Source organism: Macrobrachium rosenbergii, chromosome 55, assembly GCF_040412425.1.
Source record: "Macrobrachium rosenbergii isolate ZJJX-2024 chromosome 55, ASM4041242v1, whole genome shotgun sequence".
NCBI classification, from domain to species: Eukaryota; Metazoa; Arthropoda; class Malacostraca; order Decapoda; family Palaemonidae; genus Macrobrachium; species Macrobrachium rosenbergii.
In genome coordinates this window covers 20,748,817-20,773,475 of record NC_089795.1, presented here as the reverse complement: position 1 = coordinate 20,773,475, position 24,659 = coordinate 20,748,817, and the positions used below count along the sequence as shown (strand labels likewise).

At 39.2% G+C, this 24,659-nt stretch overlaps 1 protein-coding gene across 16 annotated transcripts in view; it reads right to left on the bottom strand.

The window, feature by feature from the left end:
• Positions 1 to 420: 420 nt before the first annotated feature.
• Positions 421 to 24,659, bottom strand: part of LOC136835678 (bromodomain testis-specific protein-like) — a 194,299-nt gene continuing 170,060 nt past the window's right edge. For all 16 annotated transcript variants that reach the window (XM_067099528.1, XM_067099525.1, XM_067099516.1 and 13 more), the window contains 4 exons: positions 17,265 to 18,601; positions 15,457 to 15,629; positions 14,875 to 15,085; positions 421 to 1,460 (listed from right to left, as the gene is read on the bottom strand). In XM_067099528.1, the coding sequence (XP_066955629.1) occupies positions 1,389 to 1,460; positions 14,875 to 15,085; positions 15,457 to 15,629; positions 17,265 to 18,601 (1,793 nt within the window). In that variant the 3' untranslated portion in view covers positions 421 to 1,388. The remainder of the gene's footprint in view (positions 1,461 to 14,874; positions 15,086 to 15,456; positions 15,630 to 17,264; positions 18,602 to 24,659) is intronic.

Sequence of the window (24,659 nt, the reverse complement as noted above, 5' to 3'; positions counted from 1 at the left end):
CTGTTAAGAACCCCGATGATTTTACTTGATTTCATTCTAAACAACATGTTCATTGAAGAATGAATGCCCACGCTAAAACGCCCTCGGTGCATCCACCTTAAGAGTCGGGCTACGAAGATAGCACCGATTAAGTATAATTATTTATCTATATATTATATATATATGTAGTAAGGTAATAAAGTAAAAAAGTATTGATATAACACCAACAAATAGAAAAAATACAATCTTTATTGGTCAATGTTCCTTTCAATTGTTCACAATATGAGAGATGACAAAATGTACATACTTTGTCACCAAGTAGCCTTTGTCTTTTAAATAATCATGAATTTTGCTTCCTTAAAATGTTATCTACAATAACCCAAACCCCAATCCAAATGATATGAGTACATCTTACATTTAGAGAGGTTATTCAAACAAATCTGATGGTCTCGGGGCCAAATGGCCCAATAATTCAAATCTTTTTATTAAAAAAGATACTAAACCTAATATTGATTAATTTCCTTAGTTGAAAATCGTTGGTCAATATGGAAAGTTTAAATACATGGCTCACAGGCCATACCTACTGTCAGCAGCTGATTAGCAATATCAGCTGACAACTGAGAATCGGAAAGAACAGGTTTAATATTGAATGTCACATGATGCAGAGTATTATGATGTTGTCCTATATCCTCCTCAATGAAGCACCAACATAGTAAGTCTAGTATAAATTTAAATTTTCACAGTACATTTACAACAGTTCTCATTTAATAGTACAATAACTTAAAAAGGATGTGATTATTACTATTATTTGAGAGAGAGAGAGAGAGAGAGAGAGAGAGAGAGAGAGAGAGAGAGAGAGAGAGAGAGAGAGAGAGAGAGAGAGAGAGAGAGAGAGAATGAATTTGAGGTGTGGACAAACCATAACTTCTGCCATGCTCTGGTACATTGCAACTGATAGGCTAAGACTTGTGCTGATCCTGACAGTTATAATACATAATATTTCTAGTAGTCATGGTAGACTAGCAACTTCTAAAGGCTAGCCTCCCAATAATGCTTGACAGTGGTACTTAATTAATTTTTGTCAACACTAAGATAACCTATGCTTATCCTAGTCTGGCTAAATAAAGTGAGTACCAGCAAGCACTAGGGCCAACAGTTGTAGAGCTTGCCGACAACATGCATTGGCAAGGGACGATTTCACAGCCAAAATGTAACATTTACATCCTTTCATACATATATATACAGCAACAATAATTCTCACAGAATCATAATAAATATAAACACAGTTATGGCTATATATGTACAAAACATTTCAAATAAGGGGACTTAGGTGATATCTGAGTTAAGTTGTGTACAAGGAACAGAGTCGGCATCAATAAAATATATATCTTTTTGGTACATCTCACTTATTATTTTCCACACTGCTCTTCAAATGCAGCCATCAGGTCACTCTGACGATTCATATCTATTTGGCCAGCCATCTGGAATGAAAGTAAAAAAATAACCATGCTATTAAAAATGTTTTCCAGGTATATGAATCATATTGACAGTTGTCAGGGAAGACAGTACTTGGTAATTACTTTGTACTTTAAGTTAAATGTATAAGAATTACATCAGTATTATTAGTCTTTAAGCTCAACCCTTTAACTGTTTAATACATAAACACACAACATGCCAATTTCACCTGCACCATTTAGTTTACAAATATAAGGAGAGCTGACACTTTGACAATGTCATAAAGTGGCCAATCCTCTTAAATATATATTGGCTACAACTCTGCTATCTTTTGGATCAGAACCAAAAAATAACAATTCCTCCCTTTTTCCCAATCACCCCAATTTTCCTCACTTTCCTCATCTAAAGCACCAATCAATTTACAATAATGAATAGATGAGTGGAAAAATTATGAAACCTGCAGATATAAACTATATATTGTACAGTAGTAATAAATTTCACTGCAGGCAATAGTCAATCACAGTATTTTATTTTCATGTATAAGTTTATACAAAAAAGGTTCATATAAGGTTCATGTGTAAGTTTATACAAAAAAAGGTAAGTTCAATACATACATACAGAAGGTAAACAGCATAATTATTAAAGCTGTGTACAAGGTGAAACTAATTAGAAAAAAATAAACATAATCCTGCACTTAAAATGGAGGAGCTTGCAGAGCAATTGCCACATTGTATACTTTTACCATTTGTTGACAGTCTAGGTAATACAAATGTTTGCTGAATGAGCTCTTTGCTAACTGCTGGAGCTCCTGAAGTTGTTTAAAAGATTAACATCAATACTACTGAAGTGCTGAAGCACAATCATCATCATCATCAATACTACTGAACTGCTGAAGCACAATCATCGTCAGTACTACTGAACTGCTGAAGCACAACAACCCAAGTTCCTCAGCTTAACAGGGGTGCAAAATCAGCCTCTGGCTGAGGATAGATCAACTACCAGAGGGGTGGTTGAGGTGGATAAAAATTACCATTATTTAAAATTTGTTAATAAGTTCTGATAGGACTACAACCCTATGCTTTCATAAATGGACACTTACTCTGAGGTGGGAGGACAATCTGCCCCTACTAAATTAGATGGGCATGCCCCATTTACGAGGTGCCCAGGGAAGGCGCTAAATATGGCATTCAAGTTACAGGCCCAGGCACTTTGCAACCACTGCCAACATCCTGTATACTCCACTCCTTCTAGATGTATTGGCTGGTACTCTGGAGTCCCTGTGGCACAAGCTTGTCCACCCCTATGTGCTGTACAAAGGGGGTGGGGCTCTACATCATAGACGACCTGCTGGGCTGTGACTATGGAGCCAAGGGTGTATGTGTCTAGGAACTTGTGGACTAATTCTCTTGGGTAAAAGGACATGAACTTGGTTTGGCACTTCCATACTCTTGCCTTTAGAACCTGAAGGAAGAAGTGGTTCATCCTGTATGCCACTGAAGAGGCAATGGCTCTGATGTCATGGGCTTTCATCTTTCCCAGAAACTCTGCTGTTTCTCTGCCCATACTGACAAAGCACTTCTTGCATCCAGGTCTTAGTGGTGCCGTCCTCTTCAGATACTGCTTTAGGGCCCTTACCAGACAAAGCAACATCTCCTTGTCTCCTCTGATGAAGTCCTTCGAGGAGGGAATGAAGAAACCCTCGAATCTAAGGTCCAGGACTGAGGGGTCTTGAGTCTTAGCCATAAACTCAGGCAGAAACTGCAGCGACGTGGATGACCAACCTTTGGCATGTACCACCACATACAAGAGGCTGTGCAACTCACCAGCCCTCTTGGCAAAGGCACATGCCAGGAGGAATACAGTCCTGAGGGTGAGGTTCCTGTCTGAGGCCTGCCGGAGGGGTTGGGGGGAGGGGGGGGCTCTCTCCATAAGGTGGCAAGTACTTTGGTGACATTCCACTCCAGGGTCCTCCCCTCTCTTGGAGGGCAATTCTTATAGAACCCCCTTAGGATGGCCGACAACTCCCAAGACTTGGAGAGGTTGAAGCTCCTCAGCCTGAAGTCCTAGGTGAGGACTGCCCTGTAGCCCATTACTGACAGGGTCATCTTCATGCCTCAGGAAAACCAGAAAATCTGCTATGTCCTTCAGGTGCCTTGAGGGGATCAAGGTCCCTCTGATGACACCAACAACAGTACTTTGTCGACTTACCCTGGTAGACCTCGATCAAAGAGCATTTAAGGGTATCTGTAAAGGCTGCTTCAGATTCCTTAGACACTCCCTTCTTTTGGAGAAGGTGCTGAATACAGGCAGTCCCCTGTTAACGGCGGGGATTCTGTTCCAGACCGAGCACCGCTAACTGAAAATCACCGATATGGTAACCCCCCCCAACAAATAAATAAAATACACGAATACTTGACAACCCCCTCTAAAAATGCTTATAACTGCCTATCTTGAAAGTTCAAACACTAAGTGTTTATACCTAAAAATATCATCCTACATCAAATATACCTTAAAATATTATCTTATTACTGTATTAATATTTGAAATATTATTATAATTTTAAAGTCATCTTAAACATTTTACCCTTAAAATTATACATACGTACTGTATGGATTACAGCTACTTGTGAAAATAATCCAGTCCCCCCTACATATTCAGCCATGCAAATCTTCTTTCATACAGTTACTATTCAAGCCGTCCCATTTTCTTTTACTGGGGAAACATTGGTGTGTATGCAATGAGAGAGAGAGAGAGAGAGAGAGAGAGAGAAATACATATGCACATTAAAAAAAATTTAATACTATGTGCATATGTAAATCATATGGGTACTCACCAGTGATGAATGATGATTCAAGATGATTATGACGAATTAAGCTGTGCAGCCCGGCGAATGACAATATGATATGACAGCAAAGCAGAAAGTACACATCCCTCTGAGGGGGTCTCTTCACCTTCAATGGCGCTTTGTCAGAGGAGTTCGGAGGTTTTTCAGCGTATTGGGGGAGGCACTTCTAGAGGCACTACTTCAGGGGATTGGGGAGGCACTTCTTCAGGGGTATGCTGATGAGGGCTTGATTTAGGGCCCCAATGCCGAATCAAGGATACTTGAAAACTTTAAGGAGTGTTCCGTACAAGGACTCCATGTTGAAACCATCTCCTGTGCCTCCTAAATAATTCTCTCAACTTGGGACAGATGCTCCAAAGTCAGGTCCTCATCCTCCCCCTCCCCTGAACCTGGCATGTCTTCTTCCTCACTAGCAGACTTCGTCAGCTCTTCCAAATCCTGGTCCACCACACAGTGGGCATCAATGAGGGTATCAACTTCATCCTCAGTGATGTCCTCGAAGCCTTCTGCACGTAGAATCCTCACTAACTGGACCGCCTTACCAATGGCCGAATGTTGAATTTCTTCAGGAGGGAACCCCTTATAATGCTTAAACTCCCGCCACAACTTGTTCCAGCAAGCGTTCAGGGTCTCCTTCATTTCCTTCAACAACTTGTCAATGATGGACGGACATGGCAATCATGAATTTATGCCAATACTCCTTCAGCATATAATTTCACTGTCAGCGTCCATTGCTGGAGGTAGTTCCGAGTGTACAGTGCCTTAGAGGCATGGATCAGGCCCTGGTCCATAGGCTGGAGGAGAGAGGTGGTGTTACCAGTGAGGAACTTGAGCTGGATCTTTATTAATAAAGATCCAGAGGGTGGCCACCAGCATTATCCACAAACAGCAACACCTTGAACTCGATGCCCAAGTCGCTCAGGTATTGCCTAACTTGAGGGATGAAACTGTGATGGAACCAGTGATCCGTTAGGACTTTGGTAATCCAGGCCTTGAGGTTATGCATCCAGAACACAGGCAGCAATGCCTTGTTCTTATTCTTGAGGGTCCTGGGGTTTGCAGCCTTGTAAATGAAACCTGGTTTCAACATGAAGCCAGCAGCATTCCCACACATTAGGAGGGTAACCCTATCCTTCTGGGCCTTAAATCCAGAGGCTTTGGCCTTGTCCTTCATGAAGTATGTTGGGACAGCATCTTTTTCCAGAACAAGCCAGTCTCGGCCACATGGAACACCTGTTTTGGATGGTAGTCCTTCTCCTGGATGATCTTCCTGAACGTCTCGGGATATTTCACAGCCGCTTTCGTGTTTGCAGATGCTGCTCCCCCTTGCAGAGAAACAGACTTTAGGTGGAACCACCCCTTGCTGGCCTGAAAACCTTGAGGAGCTGATGATGGTCCTGCTTGCGACTCTTCCTCCTCCTCTTCTTCTTTTGGCATGGGTTCGTCAAAGCCTAAGAATTCTAATTCCCCTTGCCCTTCGCCTTCCTGTGCCTGCATGCCATTAAGCCTTCCAGCCAGTCCAAAATACTGCTGGTATAGTTGTGCACTTTTATGAGGGGACATTCTTCTTAATGGCAGTCCTTTATCCAAAAGCGCCAGTGCAGATTCCATCTTTTGATTATCTTATCCGCACTGTCCATGTTTTTGCACCTACAGTAGCTCATACTTACAGCCTCACATATCTCGGCCTCTTTCTTCTTTATGTACCTAATCATACTTTCATTGACATTATAATGGCAGCCACAGTGGCATAACTTTTGACTTCCTTCAACATATCAAGAAGTTTTACCTTCTCATCGAGCTAGCGATTAGGCTCTTTGCCAGAAGCCTTTGAAGGAGCAGGGGATTTTTATGAGGCATTGTAGGGCACAATTAGCATTGATACACAATGATTAAAACTGACAAACAAAGATCCCCGATTACAACCAATTCCATCTTTGTGAGATTGGAGTGTTCAGCCAGTCAATGCCAATTGTACAGCCAATGAGCACCAAGGAAAACGAGTGGCACTCCTGGATTGGCTGCTTTGCAGATGACAGCCAATAGCGTGTTGACTATCATTGCACCTGGGTATATCAGCATCTCAACATCCAATGTTCTTTCTCTGCCCATTTGCTGGCTTGGCTAAAGCACCTTTTAAGAAAAACAAATATATGTCATTGAAATTTTGCTGTGTTTGCATTAATATATTACAGTACTGTAATAACTGAAAATTAGTAAATCTTTTTTCATCATGAAAATGTGTTTACAGCAGTCACGAAAATATATTTAGTATGTAACATGAAAATACTTCGCAGACGTACGTAAACATACATTCCCTGCTAGTCCAATTGTCATCCATATTTTAGATATGCTCTGCGTACTATGTATCATCCTAAAACACTTTATGTACGTAACATTTAAAAATCATCCTACAATAAAACATCTAATAAAATGTACAGTATGCGCAAAATGTTATACGTATGTGCATTAGTACCGTGTGTACATACCTTACTACATGTTTACTGATAATCAGCAAATGATCCAGTGTCTTAGTTCACTGCTATCTCTCAGTTATGTGTTTTGTGTATGGTACTACGGACTAAGCATATTTTTTGGAATCGTACCTTTTGATGACTCCTAAACGCCCTGCTTCTTCTAAGGCTTCTGGCAAAGAGCCTAAGCGCCAGAGGAAAATCATGAGACTCAAGAAGGTAGACGTTATTGTAATGTTATGTGAAGGCAAAAGTCACGGAGAAGTAGCAGCTTGTTATGGTGCGACTTCAAGTGCAGTCGCCTTCATCAAGAAGGAGTATGAAGATGGTACAATACTTGGGAAGGCCATTGCTAGAGAAGAACTCGCCACCCTCTCTGACCCACCAACTGACCATGATTTTGAAGAATTTCATGGTCTGAACAAATTTCTTAAAAAAGCCAGGCAACTGCAGACAATGATAAAGGCACGGGATGGTAACGAAGAAAGGGTCACAAATGTTTCCAATGCCATTAGTGAGCTCATGCAGCCCTACCATACCATCTTTGTTGCCATGTTCAAATACCTTAACATGACGGTGCTTCCTAAAACCCCTGACGAAGCACCTCCTGAAGAAGGTGAAGAGGCACCCTCAGAGGTCAGAGGAGATGTAACTCCTCTACTGTGAAGTCGTATCTTCGTCATCATTCATCCGACTGCACAGCTAATTCATCATCATCATCTATAATCAACATTCATTACCAGTGAGTTCCCATATGATTTAATCTTATTATTATGTATTGTTATTACTGTACAGTATTACGTATTATTATTTATTCTTATTATTTAATATTACTGTACTATTATTACTTAATCTTATTACTATTTATGTACTGTAATATTATTATTACTGTACATTATTATTTAATGTTATTATACAATAAATAATATGAAAATACAAAATATTGCTCTACGAAAAAATGAAAAAATCTGCCAATAGCAAGTTTCCCGCAAATAATTTTATAGATATAAACCCCGCAAATGGGCGAGCTCTCCCAGAAATAATTTTTAGATAGGTTAGACAGAAAATCCTGTGAACCCCTAAGCCTGTGAATTGTGAGAATGCAAATCCAGGGGTTCACCGTAATTATGGTAATAAATGGCGTTTATAACTTCGGTGCCAATAAACTGTATGTTTTCATTAACCCATCATCAGCGTAATAAGCGGCTCCGCAATGCCGACAAACTGCTTATTGATGCCGATAAACTACTTATCGATGCTGAAAATCTCTTACTGTCACCAAAAATCTGGTTATCGACGTCGTTAGCCAAGCGCCGTAAAACCAGATCGCCATTGACCGACGCTACTGATAAGCGAGGACTGACTGTAGTCTCCAACCATAAGGCCAGAGAGCAGCTAAGTCCCAAAGCACCTTTTGTTGTTCTCCGGCACCAGAAGGTTGGGTAATTAGGGAAACTCTCTTGAGACATGCACCAGCAGGTGCAACAGGACGGCATACCACATGGCCTGTGGCCATAAGGGAGCCACCAGGGTCATCCATAGACCTTGGGACTGGTACAGCCTGTTTAGCACCCTTCTCAGTTGACTGAATGAAGGGAAGGAAGGCAGGGGAGGAAGGCGTGCACATCTATGTTGTCCCATGGATGCTGGAAGGCATCCTATATTGCTGCCCTATGGTCTGATATCAAGGAAAGGTACAGTGACAGCTTAATGCTGGTGGCTGTCGTGAAGAGATTGATTGTAGGGCCCTGCCACATATCTAGAAGGCAATTTAATGTTCTTTGGTTCAGGGACCACTCCACCCCAACAATCTCATCCTTTCTTAATAGGTTGGCCATCACAAACCAGTCTGCATACATCCTCACTGCCAGGTCTCCAAGGACTGGGGAAACCACCCCTCCTTGTTGACTGTTGTAGCCTACCACCCGTCATGTTTTCACTCGTCACAATACCCTAGTGGCCTACTAGGTGGAGTTGGAACTATTGGAGAGCCATCCATGCCACTTTCATCTCCAGAAGGTTGATGCACTCTACCTTCTCCTTGGGCCCCACATCCCTGAAACACACTTTCCATTGAGGTCCACACTCCCCCTTTTCAGGAGGCATTGGAGAACACCAGCAGTCCTGAGGAAGGTTTCCTGAATGGCACTCAGATTTACCAGGTGTCTCCACAACATCAGATCTTCCTTTACTTTCGGTTGCCTCTATGGGATGCAATAGGTCCTTTTTCAGTTGCTGCCAGGTCTCTCTCATCTGCCACTGGAGAGACCGGAGGTGTGCTCTGCCACTCAGCAGCAGCTTCAAGGAGACCAGATGGCCCAGGAGGATCTGCCAATTCTTACTAACTGGAGTGTCTTGACAGGGAAGCTGTAGGCATCCAGCAGGTTGGTTTTGTTCTTACAACAGGAAGGCCCTTACCATCTTGGCGGTTGACTCGGACTTGTGCAGGTTGACTACTCTACCCAGTGTCTGGCACAGGCTCAGGGTCATGTCCACAGCTCTCTCTGCCTCCTACTGAGAGGAAGAGAGGATTAGCCAGTTGTAGAGATACCACCTTGGTTGGATGCCCTCGGAGAGTGCCCGGGAGGTCACCTATTGAAACACTTGTGGAGGCCTAGGACAATGTATCTAGATTGAAGCAGCAAGACCTGAACTGGTACATCACCCCCTTGGTGATGAACCGCATGGACTTCCTGGGGGCCATGTGAAACAGGGGCCTGGAGGTAAATGTCCTGCAGATTCAACGAGATACAGCAGTACCCTAACATGAGGACCCACTAGGGAGACCTCTAGTTCTGCTTGTTGCTGCTCTGCCCTGAAGCATGACAATCAAGGAAGTGTGGAGTGGAATGGGATGAGGGTCCATTCCACCTGTCACGAGATGCCCTGTGGTTCCCGTCGAATCTGCTCCTCGGGTGGGGCGTGGTTCATCTGCTAGCGGAACTTTTGCGGCAGCAAAGGGCAGTTTGTATCCCCTGCCTCAGGACAGACACCGCCCACTCCTACACTCTGTGGCAAAAAGGGAGGGGGTGGTGCCAACCCCTCTCATTGCTCTGTCGCCAAGCAGAGGGGGTTGCAACGAGGCCTCTCATCTCCCAGCATATCTTGCTGCTCAGATCAGTGCAACCCTGCCCTAAGAGACGTTGAGTGTAGGCCCTATCTGTAGCCTCGACTCTAAGCCAGTCACAATGAAACTCTCGATGTCTTGGAGAGAAAAGGGCACCTGTTGAAAAATGCCTCAACATCCTGGGATGGGGTGACTCCACCCTTGGAGTCACCATGCCACCCCTCCCTAAGGTCCTGCAGTGGAGGGAAACACAATAAGATCTTTCGGCATTCAATCAAGGAACAGAGAGGGCCATGGTGAACTTCTTGACATCCAGAACTTCCCAAACCAAGGAGACAACGAAGGTTCACATCATTTGGAAACCCACTGTCTAAACCCTGCCTGTGTACATGTAGGAAAAACACTTGTCAGGTCACCTTGATGACTGATTCCATTCCAATGTAGGCTGCCTCCTCAGCAATCAGCTCTAACTTGATGTGTCCCACATCCCCACAGTTTTGTTCGTTCTCTCCTACTGGAGGAGTGAGGAATCCCTCTATTGACATTTTTCCTGGATGTTTTTATCTACTACTGGGAAGCAACCCACCAAAGGTGAGAAAGAAGCAGGGGAAAACTTTGGGCGGCAATGAAACCAAGTGCACATCATCTCACTCGGCTCTCCTTCCGCTAGCAAAAAAGGTCTCTCCTCACCCCAGATGTCGAAGTGTCCCTCTCCTCTACTCTGGAACTAGGCTGCTCCCCTTCTCCCCCTACTCGTCAATGTTTGGGGATTCTCTAACCTCCCTACATTATTTCTACCCTCTCCATGTTCTTCCCCACACGTTGACAGGGGAACAATGGTAAGTGCACGAGACGTCACTGATGGAGGGAGCCTTAGATAAGATGGAATTTTAGGTGGGAGTGGGGAAGGACATATCGTAGTTTCTCTAGAGAAAGAATACCATTCATACATCTTCCCCATCTCATACAAGGCTCACTGAGACACCTGCCATCCCTCACATTCGACATGTCATCTCTCAAACATTTCTTCCATAGGGGCCATAATCTACTGCATGCTTACACTCGTCAACTTAACATTTGAATTCAGGCTTATTCTTCCAAGTAGCTGAATACTGGACACAGGCTTGCAACACTAGTGAAAGACAAATCATAACACAGACAAAGGAGGTTTCTCTCACACGATTTGCACACCACAAACAAAGCAACCTCGTGCCCCCAACTCTCACAAATTTCTATTAATTCTTCATTTACTTGGCTACGTGAGAGGGGCAAGCACCAAAGGGTGACTGTATGCAATGGGAAACACAAGATTATCCCACACATGTGGCACACACAAAAAAAGCTCAGCTACAAATCAGTAGACAGTCAAAAGAGAACCGGGCACTCTGCCAGCTGAGAAAACAGCGGAAGAAGGGGACTGGATGAAGTCGGGTCATGATGTGGGCCTTGGCATTAGTATTGTGGTTTTTGAGTCAAAACTTGCATAAGTAACTCCATTTGTGAAGGCATGGAACCAAAGGGCTGCCAATGATCTGAATTTACACACTATATGAAAGAAATCTTAAAATACCACAGTACATTCTGAACTGTCATTTCATCATAAATCACAATAAACAATGCTTATTTTTTTAGTTTTATCATTAAATTATTCCTAACACCTTTAACCAAACATTATCCTGTGCCCATGGAACTTTGACAATAGCATGAAGAGTTCCTGAATCCACATAACTGATGCACCAGATAGCTAAAACTTACCAAAACTCAGCACAGCAACACACTACTCTACATTTGCTAATTTTTTTTTCTCTCTCTCTCTCCCACTCTGTCAAAAATCTAATCTTTCTTATACCGGATAACAGAGAGAGAGAGGAAATGCAAACTAAGAGCATAGCTTAAGTTCAATACTGTACTGCATTAAATAATGTCAATAAAAATACTGAGAGAGAGAGAGAGGGGGGAGGTTACAGTAAGTATGTAAGTTACCTAATGTGACATACATATACATACACATATACACCAGCCCAGGGATAGGCTTACACATTGACTTTACATAAAAACACACAATCCTCTACAAAACTTTATAGAATTCAACTTGCTGAAAATCTTATTTTACCATACTTTTAAATAGTTTTCAATTTGTTTATAAATTTCAGCAGTCATAAATTTAGTCACCGCACAAGTATCAACTGGAAGTAGAGATGGAGTATTGTTACAAAATATTTTCTGCTATACATGTTTCTTTTATCTTATAAATTATAGGCAGATCATTAAAAAAATGTTTCCTGCTGTCTTAGCTGCCTGCTTTGGCCAAAGTTTTTTCTGCCATACTGTAGTTTACAGGGTGTAACAAGTTTATGCAAATATTTTAGGGAAAGAAAAAGTAATTTTGAGCAGAAAACGCTTTTTAAAGACATGCATTTTCAAGTTTCATTTGTCGGTGAGGTGAATTCTTAAAATAACCATTTAACATTAGCACTGCCTTTGGGCAATTAAGATAGTGTATAGGATGTCTGAGTAATAAGGATAAAATAGGGGGGTTTAACACGATGAGAATAAAATACCTCCCGACCAAATGTATTCTTTAGATACCGAACAAATTTAAAAATGTATGAATCATTGAAGTCCTCTCCCTCTCCACCGTTGGTATTTATTGGACACTGATAAAAAAAAAAAAAAAAGCAAGCATAATTGTATCTCCCCTCCATCGAAGGTAGGCTTATTCATTAGACACACATCAAAGATTTAATATGTATTATTAAAAATCTCTCGCTCTCCATTAAAAGTAATTATCAGACACCACAGGTGTAGGCCTAGTCATACTGTACTCCTGATTCTACAATTCCGTGACAAGGTGGCAGGACAGTGTGTGCTAGAATTCAACGATCACAAATAAATCTTGCCAAGCAACGTTTACATCACTTACTTGCTACATAAAGCCATACGGTACCGCTGTAAGCTAATAATTAATACCGTAAACCCCCCATAGTCGCAGGGGATGGGTACCACAACCCCCCCCATGAAGAGCTAAAATCTGCGAATACTTAAAACCCCTTTAAAAACACTTAGAACTGCCTATTTTGATAGTTCAAACAAGAACTGCCTATTTTGATAGTTCAAACAAAAAAAAAATCTAAAAATGCTTATACTTGAGTATTTTAATAGTTTTATCACAAAAAGTGCATTTAGTCATGAAAATGATAAGAAAATACAGTGCATTTAGTCATGAAAATGATAAGAAAATACAGTAATTTTAGTGAATATTTCTCAGTGAAAAATACTGCGAATGGGCGAATTTTCCGCGAATAATGTGTATACATGTTCCAGAGAAATCCACGAATAGGTAAGTCCGCAAATCGTGAGACCGCAAATAATGAGGGTTTACTGTAATTAAAAGAGCAATCCACTCCATCCCCCCCCCCATCATCCCCGGGTTGCCCCGACCTACTGTTAACAACCTCCCTCACCCGAGAGCAGTGTTAATGAAGAGAAGTTATTTTAAAATTTCCCTCACCGAAAAATGAAGTCTTAAAAAGCCTATCTTTATTGATCATTTTCTGCACAAAATTAATTTTCTCTCATTTCCAGAAATATCTGCATAAACTCGTACTACACCCTATATGTTTAAATAACATTACAGACAGTCCCCAGTTATCAGCAGCCTCAGGTATCGGCAATCCAGTTTTACGACGCTGGATTTTCAGTGTCAATATGTGCTGATCTCCGGTTATCGGGGGCTGACCCCTGGTTATCAGCACTAATCCCCACTTGACAGCGGCACCAACCCCTGGTTATTGGTGCCGATAACCGGATATCGGCGCTATTATTCCTGATTTTCAGTTATTGTCACGCTGTCGGGAAAGGAACCCCCACCAATAACCGGGGAGTGCCTGTAAATGCTTACATGTAATAGAATTTTTTTTAACAGTCCTGACTGAAATTTATGTGTTTGTGATGCTTACATGTAAATACAATTTTTTTAATAGTCCTGTCTGAAATTTGTGTTTGTGTGTATGTTCTCATATGCCGTCAAATATGGTATCTGTAACTGTTCAATGTTCTCAAGTTATTTGTGATTATTCAGCACTTTAGTCTTTGTTACAACACTTTAGTACTGCACTGGGATTTAATTGTGTGGGAGTTAGATGTGTAATCATTCTGTTTTCAAGTTTTTCTTATGTGTTTGATTGCTTTAGCAAGTCTTGTCAATGATCCTATTGTCTTCTGTTACTCTGGATCAATATTCATTCCTAAGGAGACTTGAATAAACTTAATTCCAGTCCTTTTTCTTTTTACTGAAATTCCATTTCTTAATGACTGATCATTTTTCATTTGTGTACTAGCCTAGTGTATTATTTCACTGTCATGCTTTCTATTATTTTGCTTTTTTAGCTGTGCAATTTTTTTGTGTTTTGTTCACTTATTGAATAAAGTACCTCAGTGCTATTACTGAAAAGTCCTTGGTCATCATCCACTGTGGTATATCCTGCTTTTGTGATGACGTGTACTCTTGAGATAACTAAACACAGCGCATTTGATACTTATCTTTCCTCTGCCAGTGTGAAAAGTGTGATTTACCAGAGTCTAAAGGGTTAAGAAACTTCACCTCTGAGGACATCGTTTAGACATCATTTAGAGGTCACTTCCAAGAGAGATAAGAGATTAAAATAAACAGGTGTGTTGCGTCATGAAAGTTATTGTGGAGCCCATATCATGAAAATAATTTCTTTTCTAAAGGTGACTAATTTATGTAGACACATAGTCAGGGGGAGGTGCAGCCTTGTATTGTTCCAATTGAATGCAGGTGTTCAGGTAGGAGAGAAACACTCAAAATGTTACTTCACCTTGAAGTTATGACCTGTGGTATCTCTAGCACCAGACCAGTGCATCACCACAAAATACTTTACTTCTCTACGTAAACTGCACTACTATGCAAAGGTATATGTGTGTGCATGAATGCATTCACATGTAAATAAATACATACATACTTACATACAATCATATATCTGTACATATATTACATACCTGGAAAAAAAGACAGAAAGAGAGAAACTTACCGCCTCCCTTCGTCTCCGTTCCTGTTCTCTTAATTTTTGTCGGTCACGGTCACTTAATTTTGCATTATCATGGGATGATGTTGGTGTTGCTGGATGTGAGCTTGGGGCCCCAACAGGAGTGGTAACTTGTGGTAAAGGAGAAGTGGAAACAGGAGTCACAACTTTTGTTGGAACAGGAGGAGGTCTCTCTTTTGGTGGTGGCTCCCGTTTACTGCAAGAAACACAGCATTGACTATTCATCTTATGATTTAATTATTTTTTAATGCTCAGGTATCTCTAAGGTAATAATATTACCAATAAAAGTTACAATAAAATACATTTTGTGTGTATTAAGAACTTCTTGCAATTTTAACCTGAGCAAGTGTACAGTTTGTTAACACACAGCAAAATTATTAAAAACAAATGTAATCACTAATTTTCTGATAAAAAAGTTGTACTATTAAGTATAAAACTATTTAATAAGTTAAACAGCTCTTACTCTGCGTACTAATCTCTGATACTTTATAAATTGAAATTTGTCTCTATGTATCAAGTTAAAAAATGCTGAGTAGGGAATAAATGTATATAGAATAAAACACATACTTATGAACAACTTCCTGAGTTACGCGTGCTTCCTTAGCTTGCTCCATTGCTCTCTCTAAAGCTTCCTCCTCTAGTCTTGCTCTTTCTCTTTCAGCCTCTTGACGGGCTCGTTCTTTCTCCACTTGCTCCTTCTGTTGTCTTCTCTGCTCTTGCTGTTCTATTATTTGCCGCTGCTGTTGTGAAACAATGGTATATTTAATAACAGGTTTTTAAACATCAATACAGTGGTTCCCAACCAGTGAGCCCTGGCACCAAAGGGTAGTGTGTAATTGACTAAGTGTGCCATAATATTTGGGGAAAATAATAAAAATAGAAGCATTTTTTTATCATCAATTTTCCTCATTCCAGGTATCAGTGCTATCTAAGCTTTGGTATCAAATGGTATCAAAACGTCCATCACTACACATCATGCTTAAATCTTAATAGCTTTGGCACAGTTTAAACTGAGACCATTATGCAAGGATAGTTAAAGCTTTGATCTATTGCTGTTCTATTTTCCCACCAGCCCCACCAATCAGTCTCATTTCATGAGCCTGTGTGCACGTGTGTGATATATACTGTAGTTCTGTGCACCTCCTATATCAACGAATCTGCAAAATCCAATCAGTTGGTATTTGTAGATATCGGTACTCTCATAAATCTATGGACCATCCTAATTCACCCAAGCAGTGCCACGTCATTACGATCCTTAGTATGGCAGACCAATTTCTATTTCTCTTCAACTTGCACAACAAGTTTTGCAACTGACATGATCAACTGTAAATCTTGTGCACTGATATAAGCTAACATTTCAGATTTGTGAAATGTAAGGGGAGAGTTACGGATGGAAAGGATTATGGTAACGTTACCTGTTACTATTACATTTTTACTGCCAATCATTTTGCGTTCAACAGAGCAACATCAAGGTAAAGACGAGTACTTTTCATTTTCAATTTATCCAGCAAAGTTTGTCACAATGGTTTTAAATTTAATAAAGAATGCTGACAAACAATGTTTTCTAATGAGGGTATCTGGGACTTCTGATAGGCTTGGCATAAGTTCTTGAAGGCAGAAAAGGTTGGAAACCACTGATTTAATATGTCCTCTATTTTACACACACAAGTATGAGCAAGAGTGTGCACACACACACATACCTCCTTTCTCTCTCTATTTATGTATACTGTATAACTCCTTGACCCTTACAGTCACTTTTGTCACATACACCCTTATACATAATAATAACTAACTCATCCAAAACTTTGGAGACATCCTGTATTCGAGATATTTCTTAACACAACCTGGATGGTGACTCAGTCACAAGTTCACCACCTTACAGAAGCACTTCTCTTGTAATCCAACTAAAACCTTGTGCTTTCTATCCTTAACCTTATCCACTGCCCTCTTCACATCCTCAACAGTCATTTTCCACAAACATTCTTGAATTTATATAACCTCTTCTACTCTTGTATAATTCAGATATTACCCTAATATTTTCTGCATTTAACAAATCTTTTAAATATTACAAACATAATAAACTCAGTATTCACAGATTATCTAATAAGAAAAATGGAGACTAGAACGTATTTGTTGGGCATAAAAATGCAGTGATTTACGAGATCACCTTCGAAATGTTTAAAAACTTAGTGACTCTAGGATTTATGCAATGTCTGCATATACACTAAAAGATTTCACCAACAAAAAAAATATCAGAAAGTTAAGTCATTTCTGCTTCTGCTGTAAATCGTTAAATTTTTAAATGATATTCACAGTAAAAACAATAAAACTACTTATAATTTAGTCCTGACCAAATTATGGCATAAATCACTTACCCTTGCTTCTTTTTCTTTGGCAACTCTCTTGAACAGAGCAAAGGAATCACTTGCTGAGGTTTTGAGTGATGTTGATGCTGTAGGAGATGGGACGGCACTCTGTGCTAAAGAAGACCATGAGCTATAATTCTTAGGAGTAGCTTTTGGCTTACTAAATGAACCCCCACCCGAGGACTTGGGAGTTTCAAGAGCAGATGTATTTTTTTTATCCTGAGCAGCTAAGTAGTTAGCTATTGCAGAATCAGTATGTTGTCCTTGTATGGCTGCTTGTGCATCAGGATGTAGTTCAGCCTCATGCTGTTTTCGAACCATTGACGAATCACCCTGACTCTGACTAACAGGTGGATAGTACCCTAAACTAGTATCCAGACCAGCTGCTTTCAAATCAGCTAAACTGGCCTCAGGTATATGTGATGTAATGTCTCCTCCACCCATTATTGGATTATGTGCTGGAGCAGTAGTTGATGCTGCCATTACAGGATTACTAGAAGTCACTGCTTCAACTAAATTTGGCAACATACCACCTGCAACAGCACCACTCAACCCTTCTAGACCTGCAGATGTCAATGGGGGTAAACCACTCATACCAGTAATTGCACTTATCCCTGCTAAACTATGCACCAATGATTGAGCCACTCCAAGAGGCATTTCACCTGAAAACCCGTTGGAAACTGAAGGATGAAGTCCTGTTGCCATGTTATGTACACCAGGTAAAGGCTGCTGTGGTTGATGCTGCTGCTGATGCTGCTGTTGTTGATGAGTCACATGTTGTTGTATATGTACCTGATGCTGCAGATGTTCTTGAAGTCTCTGATGTTGTTGAAGAACTGGATCTGAAGGAGGAACAGGATGTGAAGATGGGTTGTTGAGAGTTATTGGAGGTTGCTGTTGCTGATGAGGTGGTGGTGGAGGTTGTGGTTGATTATGTTGAGGTGGTTGCTGATGATGTAGTGGTTCCTGTTGACTTCGAATTTCTGGTAATTGCTTTGGGTGGGGCTGAGAGGGAGGTTTTTCTTGTTCTGCTTGCAGAGGTGGATGTTGATCAGTTTGCTGAGCATGTTTAATTGGTGGAGGTGGGTTCTGGTGGGGTGGTTTTTTATCTGTAATCTGTGGCTTTGGTGTTTCTGCTGGCTTTTCTTGTTTGCTTATCTCCTGCACTGGAGGCTTCTTTTCTTCCATTACCTGGTGAACTTGCTGTTTAACTTGGGGTGGTGGCTGTTGATGCTGCGGTGGTGGAGGCGGTTGTTGATGCTGTGGTGGCTGCTGTTGATTTGGAGTAGGAGTTACTACAGACTTCGATTCTGATTTTACTGGTTCTGGTTTGACATTTACTGGGTCTGCAAAGAAAAAAAATAGTTTTTCTTAATTTATAACATCTATCTAGAGCTACAATAAATACAGAGTATTTTTCAACAATTCGATCAATCATATCATGCCCATACTTCCAGCATAAAGTCCCTGTGCACAATCTCTTGTTGTCCAGACAAGAAAAGCAATCATTCAAGCACGTCCTTTCTGGCTCTAGCAATGGTAACCAACTACTTTAACGTTCTGTGTAAAATGTTTAAGCATCGCAGCCCCATTAGTCATACCAAACCCAAATTACCATTATGGTGAGAGGTTGAGAAGCTTAAACCCAAAGGTCATTTACAATTGTCTAATGGATTTGGAAAACACCTAAGGACTGCATATTCAACACCAAAGCTCAAGTAATTTTATGGGTTAATTTTACTAGGAAACCAAAAGTGCATATCTTTACACCCAAAGATTGCTTACAAGTGTCAAATGGATCCAGAAAAGAAGCTCAGGGCTGCATATGCCTGAAACCCAGGCTCAGGTAATTTTATGGGTTACTTTTAGTAACCCATAAAATTACCTGAGCCTGGGTTTCAGGCATATGCAGCCCAGATGATAATGTGAAGCTCAAAGAGGCCCCAATGTGACTGTGGTAACTTGGGACATTTTAGTCACAGTCAGAATCAGCAATTTCACTCATATATCATGGCGTAAACAGTGATTTAATATTCATGGGGAATGGAGGAGGTAAGGTGAGGCAACAACACTTCTTTTAAAAATAAACTTTAGAATTTCCAAGCATATGCTAACCTTACAATACAAAGAAGCAGGTTGCAGTCACTTTAAAAGAACCTACAGATTTTTTAAGTGTCTGATTTACAAAGACCACCTATTCTATAGCACACTAAATCGAAGAATTTCTGAGCAAGTACTCACACAATGAAACGAAGAAACATAAACCAAATGCTATAAAAAATTTATGAAAGGGATTGTTTTCATACTAATAATAATGATTTCCTATTTTGTAGTGTAAATAAAAGTACAATTGCAGAAAACTTCTTTTCACCACTTGATGTACGCAAAAACTATTTTTGGTAGTCGTTGTGAGTGATCAAATAATTACCCCTATAGTCCTGCCAAGAGCTCCATAAGACAGACCAACTATTATCAAGAACTTTGATGGCATAGAACTGGTTCCAAATTTCATCATTCTCAGATTTTATTATCAGGAAGTCCCCTCAACTATAGTTACTAATGATTCTTCAATACACAGGAAGAGTTCTGAATGCAGATTACAAGTACCATATAAACAAAAACCTAGTTACTATACTATTTCCAATCCTTGTAATTTTAGGCGTTTCCTCCCATGCTACCAAATGAACTTGGTTGGAAGTGAATGTGTTTATTCCTTTTTAATCCTTGCCCTTACAAGCAATAATAATCTTGGTTTGGGCACATCTCCATTACATCCAAGATAAATCTCTTGAAGTATCTGCACTAAAAGATTACTAATACTACAAGATCAATAGAAAGAGTGCAAAATTTCATCGTAACTAGTAACACTTTCATCATTTCATTTCCAATTACTGAAGAAGATAGAAAGAAAAAAGTATAACATATGACTACTACTTCAGCAAATGTTTTTCCTTCTTCCTCACATCGCATCGTCCAGAACGCTATCCCATGGAAACTTAAATCCTCTTTTTAAATTTTCATAAAGTAATCACTACTGTACTTCTTCCTACATTGACCAAGAGACTATCCATTGACCAAGAGACTATCTATTTCCAATCTCTCTCTCCCTGTAAATGAACACTCACACACACACAAACACCTCTATTACACACACACACACATGTATATAAGAGAGAGAGAGAGAGAGAGAGAGAGAGAGAGAGAGAGAGAGAGAGAGAGAGAGAGAGAGAGAGAGAGAGAGAGAGAGAGAGAGAGAGAGAGAGAGAGAGTCATAAACTTGTTATGCTCATTCTGGGGCCCACCCCGGAATGAGCTTAACAGGTACAGTAGTACAGTTTAAGTGCACTGTCAATCATTTTTATCGTAAAAATCTGTATTTACTCACAAACACAGTATGAAAGAACACAGCACAGTAATTAGTGAATAAACAGTGCTGATCTACGAAAAAAAGCTAGTTAGCGGTAATGTCAATAGTTTTTACAAATGTAAAAGGAAAACGGAACGACTTCAATACTATGAGAGAAGACAGCTTTGCTTATGTATACAGGGTTAACTTGATTCATTGTCAAACATTCTGTAAGATAGATTTATTTAATTTGCTTGATTCGTTGTCAAACATTCTGTAAGATAGATTTATTTAATTTGTATTAAACATTTTATAGATATTTTGCTGTGCTTACATTAATATTAATATTTTAAAATTAGTAAATCACTGTTATAAGCATTTTAGGGCTGTACATACTAAGAGTAACAGCTGTAAAAAAGCAATCTGTCTTCAGGTGTTTTGGGATGATGGTTTGATGTGTATTTTTGTTTGAACTGATATTAAATTATTTTAGTATGATAACTTAAGGAATATATATTTTTGTTTGAATTATTAAATTAGGAAGTGAACTTTTAAAATTGACAGTTATAAGCATTTTTGTTTAAGGGGTACAAGGTATTTGGCAGTTATAAAGAGTTTTTAGAGGGGATAAGAGTTTTTAAGAGGGGATCGCGAAAAAGTGGGGGAGCCTGTATTATCATCGTAATATGTACTGTATAAAAAAAACTGTCCATGACGACACACTACTGGGTGGAAAGGTTGGTAGTAGCAAATCACACAGCTTGTAGCTTGGATACTTTTTGTACATGCTGTTACTAGTGTATGAGTCGTATTTTTGTTCTCTCTCTCTCTCTCTCTCTCTCTCTCTCTCTCTCTCTCTCTCTCTCTCTCTCCAACTGAGATAAGAGAGAGATTCTTTATGCCTCTGTAACATGCATGTTTATTTGTTTTGTATAGTTTTATAGATAAATGTGACATTACTTTTCATTCATTTTTCATATTTACTATGCCATAATTAAAAATTTTTGAATTTAAATAACTAGGTGATTTATGTGGATAGACAGTACCCATATGATTTACGTAATCAATAAAATGTTAGAAGTAAAATCCCCTCAATATTGATCTATTATCATGGTAATATGTACTGTATAAAAAAACGGTCTCACCACTTGCAATTGTTTTACGGATGTAAACATAACTCAGTTCTCTCTCTCTCTCTCTCTCTCTCTCTCTCTCTCTCTCTCTCTCTCTCTCTCTCTCTCTCTCTCTCTCTCTCTCCATGACAACAAGCTACTGGCTGAAAGGGTTGAAGTAACCAATCACACAGCTTGTAGCTCAGATGCTTTGTGTACATACTGTCACTAGTGTATGAGTTGTATTTTTATTCTCTCTCTCTCTCTCTCTCTCTCTCTCTCTCTCTCTCTCTCTCTCTCTCTCTCTCTCTCTCTCTCTCTCTCTCTCTCTCTCACTAAGAGATTCTTAATGCATATGTAACACATATGTTTATTTGTTTTGTATAGTTTTAAAGATAAATGTGCTGTTACTTTGCCATTCATTTTTTCATATTTTCCATGCTATAATTACAACTGTCTGCATTTCAATAACTAAGTAATTTATGTGCGTATACAGTACCCGTATGATTTGGTAATCTTAACTTACCATTATTTCTTATAATGTACAGTATTGGTGTTTGAACTATTAAAATTGGCAGTGAATAATCAAAATAGGCAGTTGCAAGCATTTTAGTTTAAGGTATAAAGGGTATGACAAAAAAATTATTTACTAATTTTCAAATATTAATATTAATCTAAACACAACAAAATATCAATTCATTAAAGAAAATATAGTAAATTACTTAAGATTTTAGCACAATTCTTTGATTCTCCCAATCTTTTGTCATTGTTATTATTATTATTATTATTATTATTATTAAAATACCACTGAGCTGATTGAGAGCTCTCATAGGGCTGGCCCGAAGGATTAAAATGAAATGGAGTCCCAGGTCGAAGCTATACCTAAGTACTGGGACTAAAAGATGAATGAATAATGAAATTTTAAAAATATGCAAAAAGGCATACGCTTCCACAGTAGAACACATGCACTCATTAAATACATTTACTCAAGTTTCCATCTGCACAATAAAAATAAATAAAACTGAAATGATAAAAATCAGAATAACTTAACAAATTCAGAATTTTTTACATATATATATTAGTTGCCCGAGGGCTTTTGTATTTTCATAAATTACTTTCTATACTTTATCAATTAATTTACACTTCATGAATATTAAAATTTGGTCAATTGAAAATGTTGAAGACTGATAAAATTTTGCCAATCAATCCATTTCCGAAAGTCGATAACCAATGTTGGTTATATTTTGGACATTCGCATAACACGTTTCACTGTTATTATCACTTTGCATTCTGAACATTCGGAAGCCGATTCATGTGGGCTCATTAAGTGTTCATGTGTCAGACGAGTATGGCCTCTCCGGAGATGTGTCAGAATTACTTGCGCATGCCTCTCTCTTTGGTATGATGAACTCCATTTTTTAACTCCAGGTTTTATTTGCTTCAACTTACTATTTTCATGTTCTTCACTCCAATTACTTTGTCATCTGCTTATAATGCCTACTTTTATGTGTGTTTTATAATCATTTACAGGGATACTTACACTCGATCTTGTCACATGGGCTGCTGCTTTAGCTGCTTCATCAGCCTTCTCATTTCCCTTAATCCATACATGGGCAGGAATCCAACATATTTCTATATTTTTCCCATTATTATGTAGCTTAGGGAGAAATAACTTTATTTCTTGTACAATGTTATTTTTTGGTTTGTAATTCTGAATGGTTTCGATGGCGCTTCTTGAGTCGCTACAAATCACAAAATTATTACATGAGGTTTCTTTATTTTTATGGCTGATGCTATTGCGCATAACTCAGCTGTAAATACTGAGGCATAATCAGGTAGAGAGAACTGATACATTTTGTCTTGGGATATTCATCCATATCCCAACCCATGCTCTGATATAGGTCCATCTGTGCGTATTGCACATGCGGGCCTTTTTGGCTTGTATGCTCTACTGTATGTTGTCTATGATGTCCTGGGTTATATGAGTAGCTTTTTGGTAAGTATCTTAAGTGTGTGCAAATTCTTCCTTTATTCATAGTCCAAGGAGGAGGCAATTTTACTACTGAAGGCATTTGCATTTTTATATTCAACAACTCAAACAGCCTTCTAGCTCTAATAGGGGAAGGTGTGAATGACTGTTTATAAATACATCTCTTAATTCAAATAATTTTTTTGTTGGAGAATCACTTGTCTGAATTCTCAGGGCACTCTTCATTGTTACAAACTCTCTATGGAGAGACAGTAATAGTTCACCACATTCGACTTGTAAAGATGATGATGGTGATGATCTAAAGGCTCCTGAACATATTCTACGGACTTCATTGTGAATTGGATCCGTATTCAGCGTTGGGCCTGATGCTGTACCATATATTTCACTTCCATAATCAATGATGGACAACACTGTTGCTTTATACAGTAAAGTAAGGGTATGTCTATCAGCTCCCCAAGTAGGTTCAATAGATTTTTAATTAGATTTAATGATCTTTTTACATTTAGATTTCATGTATGTTAAGTGGGCTTTCCAATTCAAGTGAGGATCAAATACTAATCCTAAAAATTTTGCTGTTTGGCCAACTGGAATGGAATGACTTCTGATTTTCAAATCTATTTCTTCACCCTATTTCCACTTTTTATTTTTATAAAACATTACTACTTGAATCTTTTGTATGGATAATTTAAAGCCTACAGATGAGGCCCATTCATCTATTTTTATTATGCCCTTATTAATGATTCCTTCTTCATGTTTTATTCAAGATGCTGAATAATATATGACAAAATCATCCATTTACAAGTTACTTTTAATTTCAATAGGTAGATTTTTACTGATATAGCTTATTGCTAAAGTAATGGTGTGCCACTAAGGACGCTTCCTTGTCAAACACCATTTTCAAGTGGAAATGTACTTGACAATACATCATCAGCTCTCCCTTGAAAAGTGCAATTTGT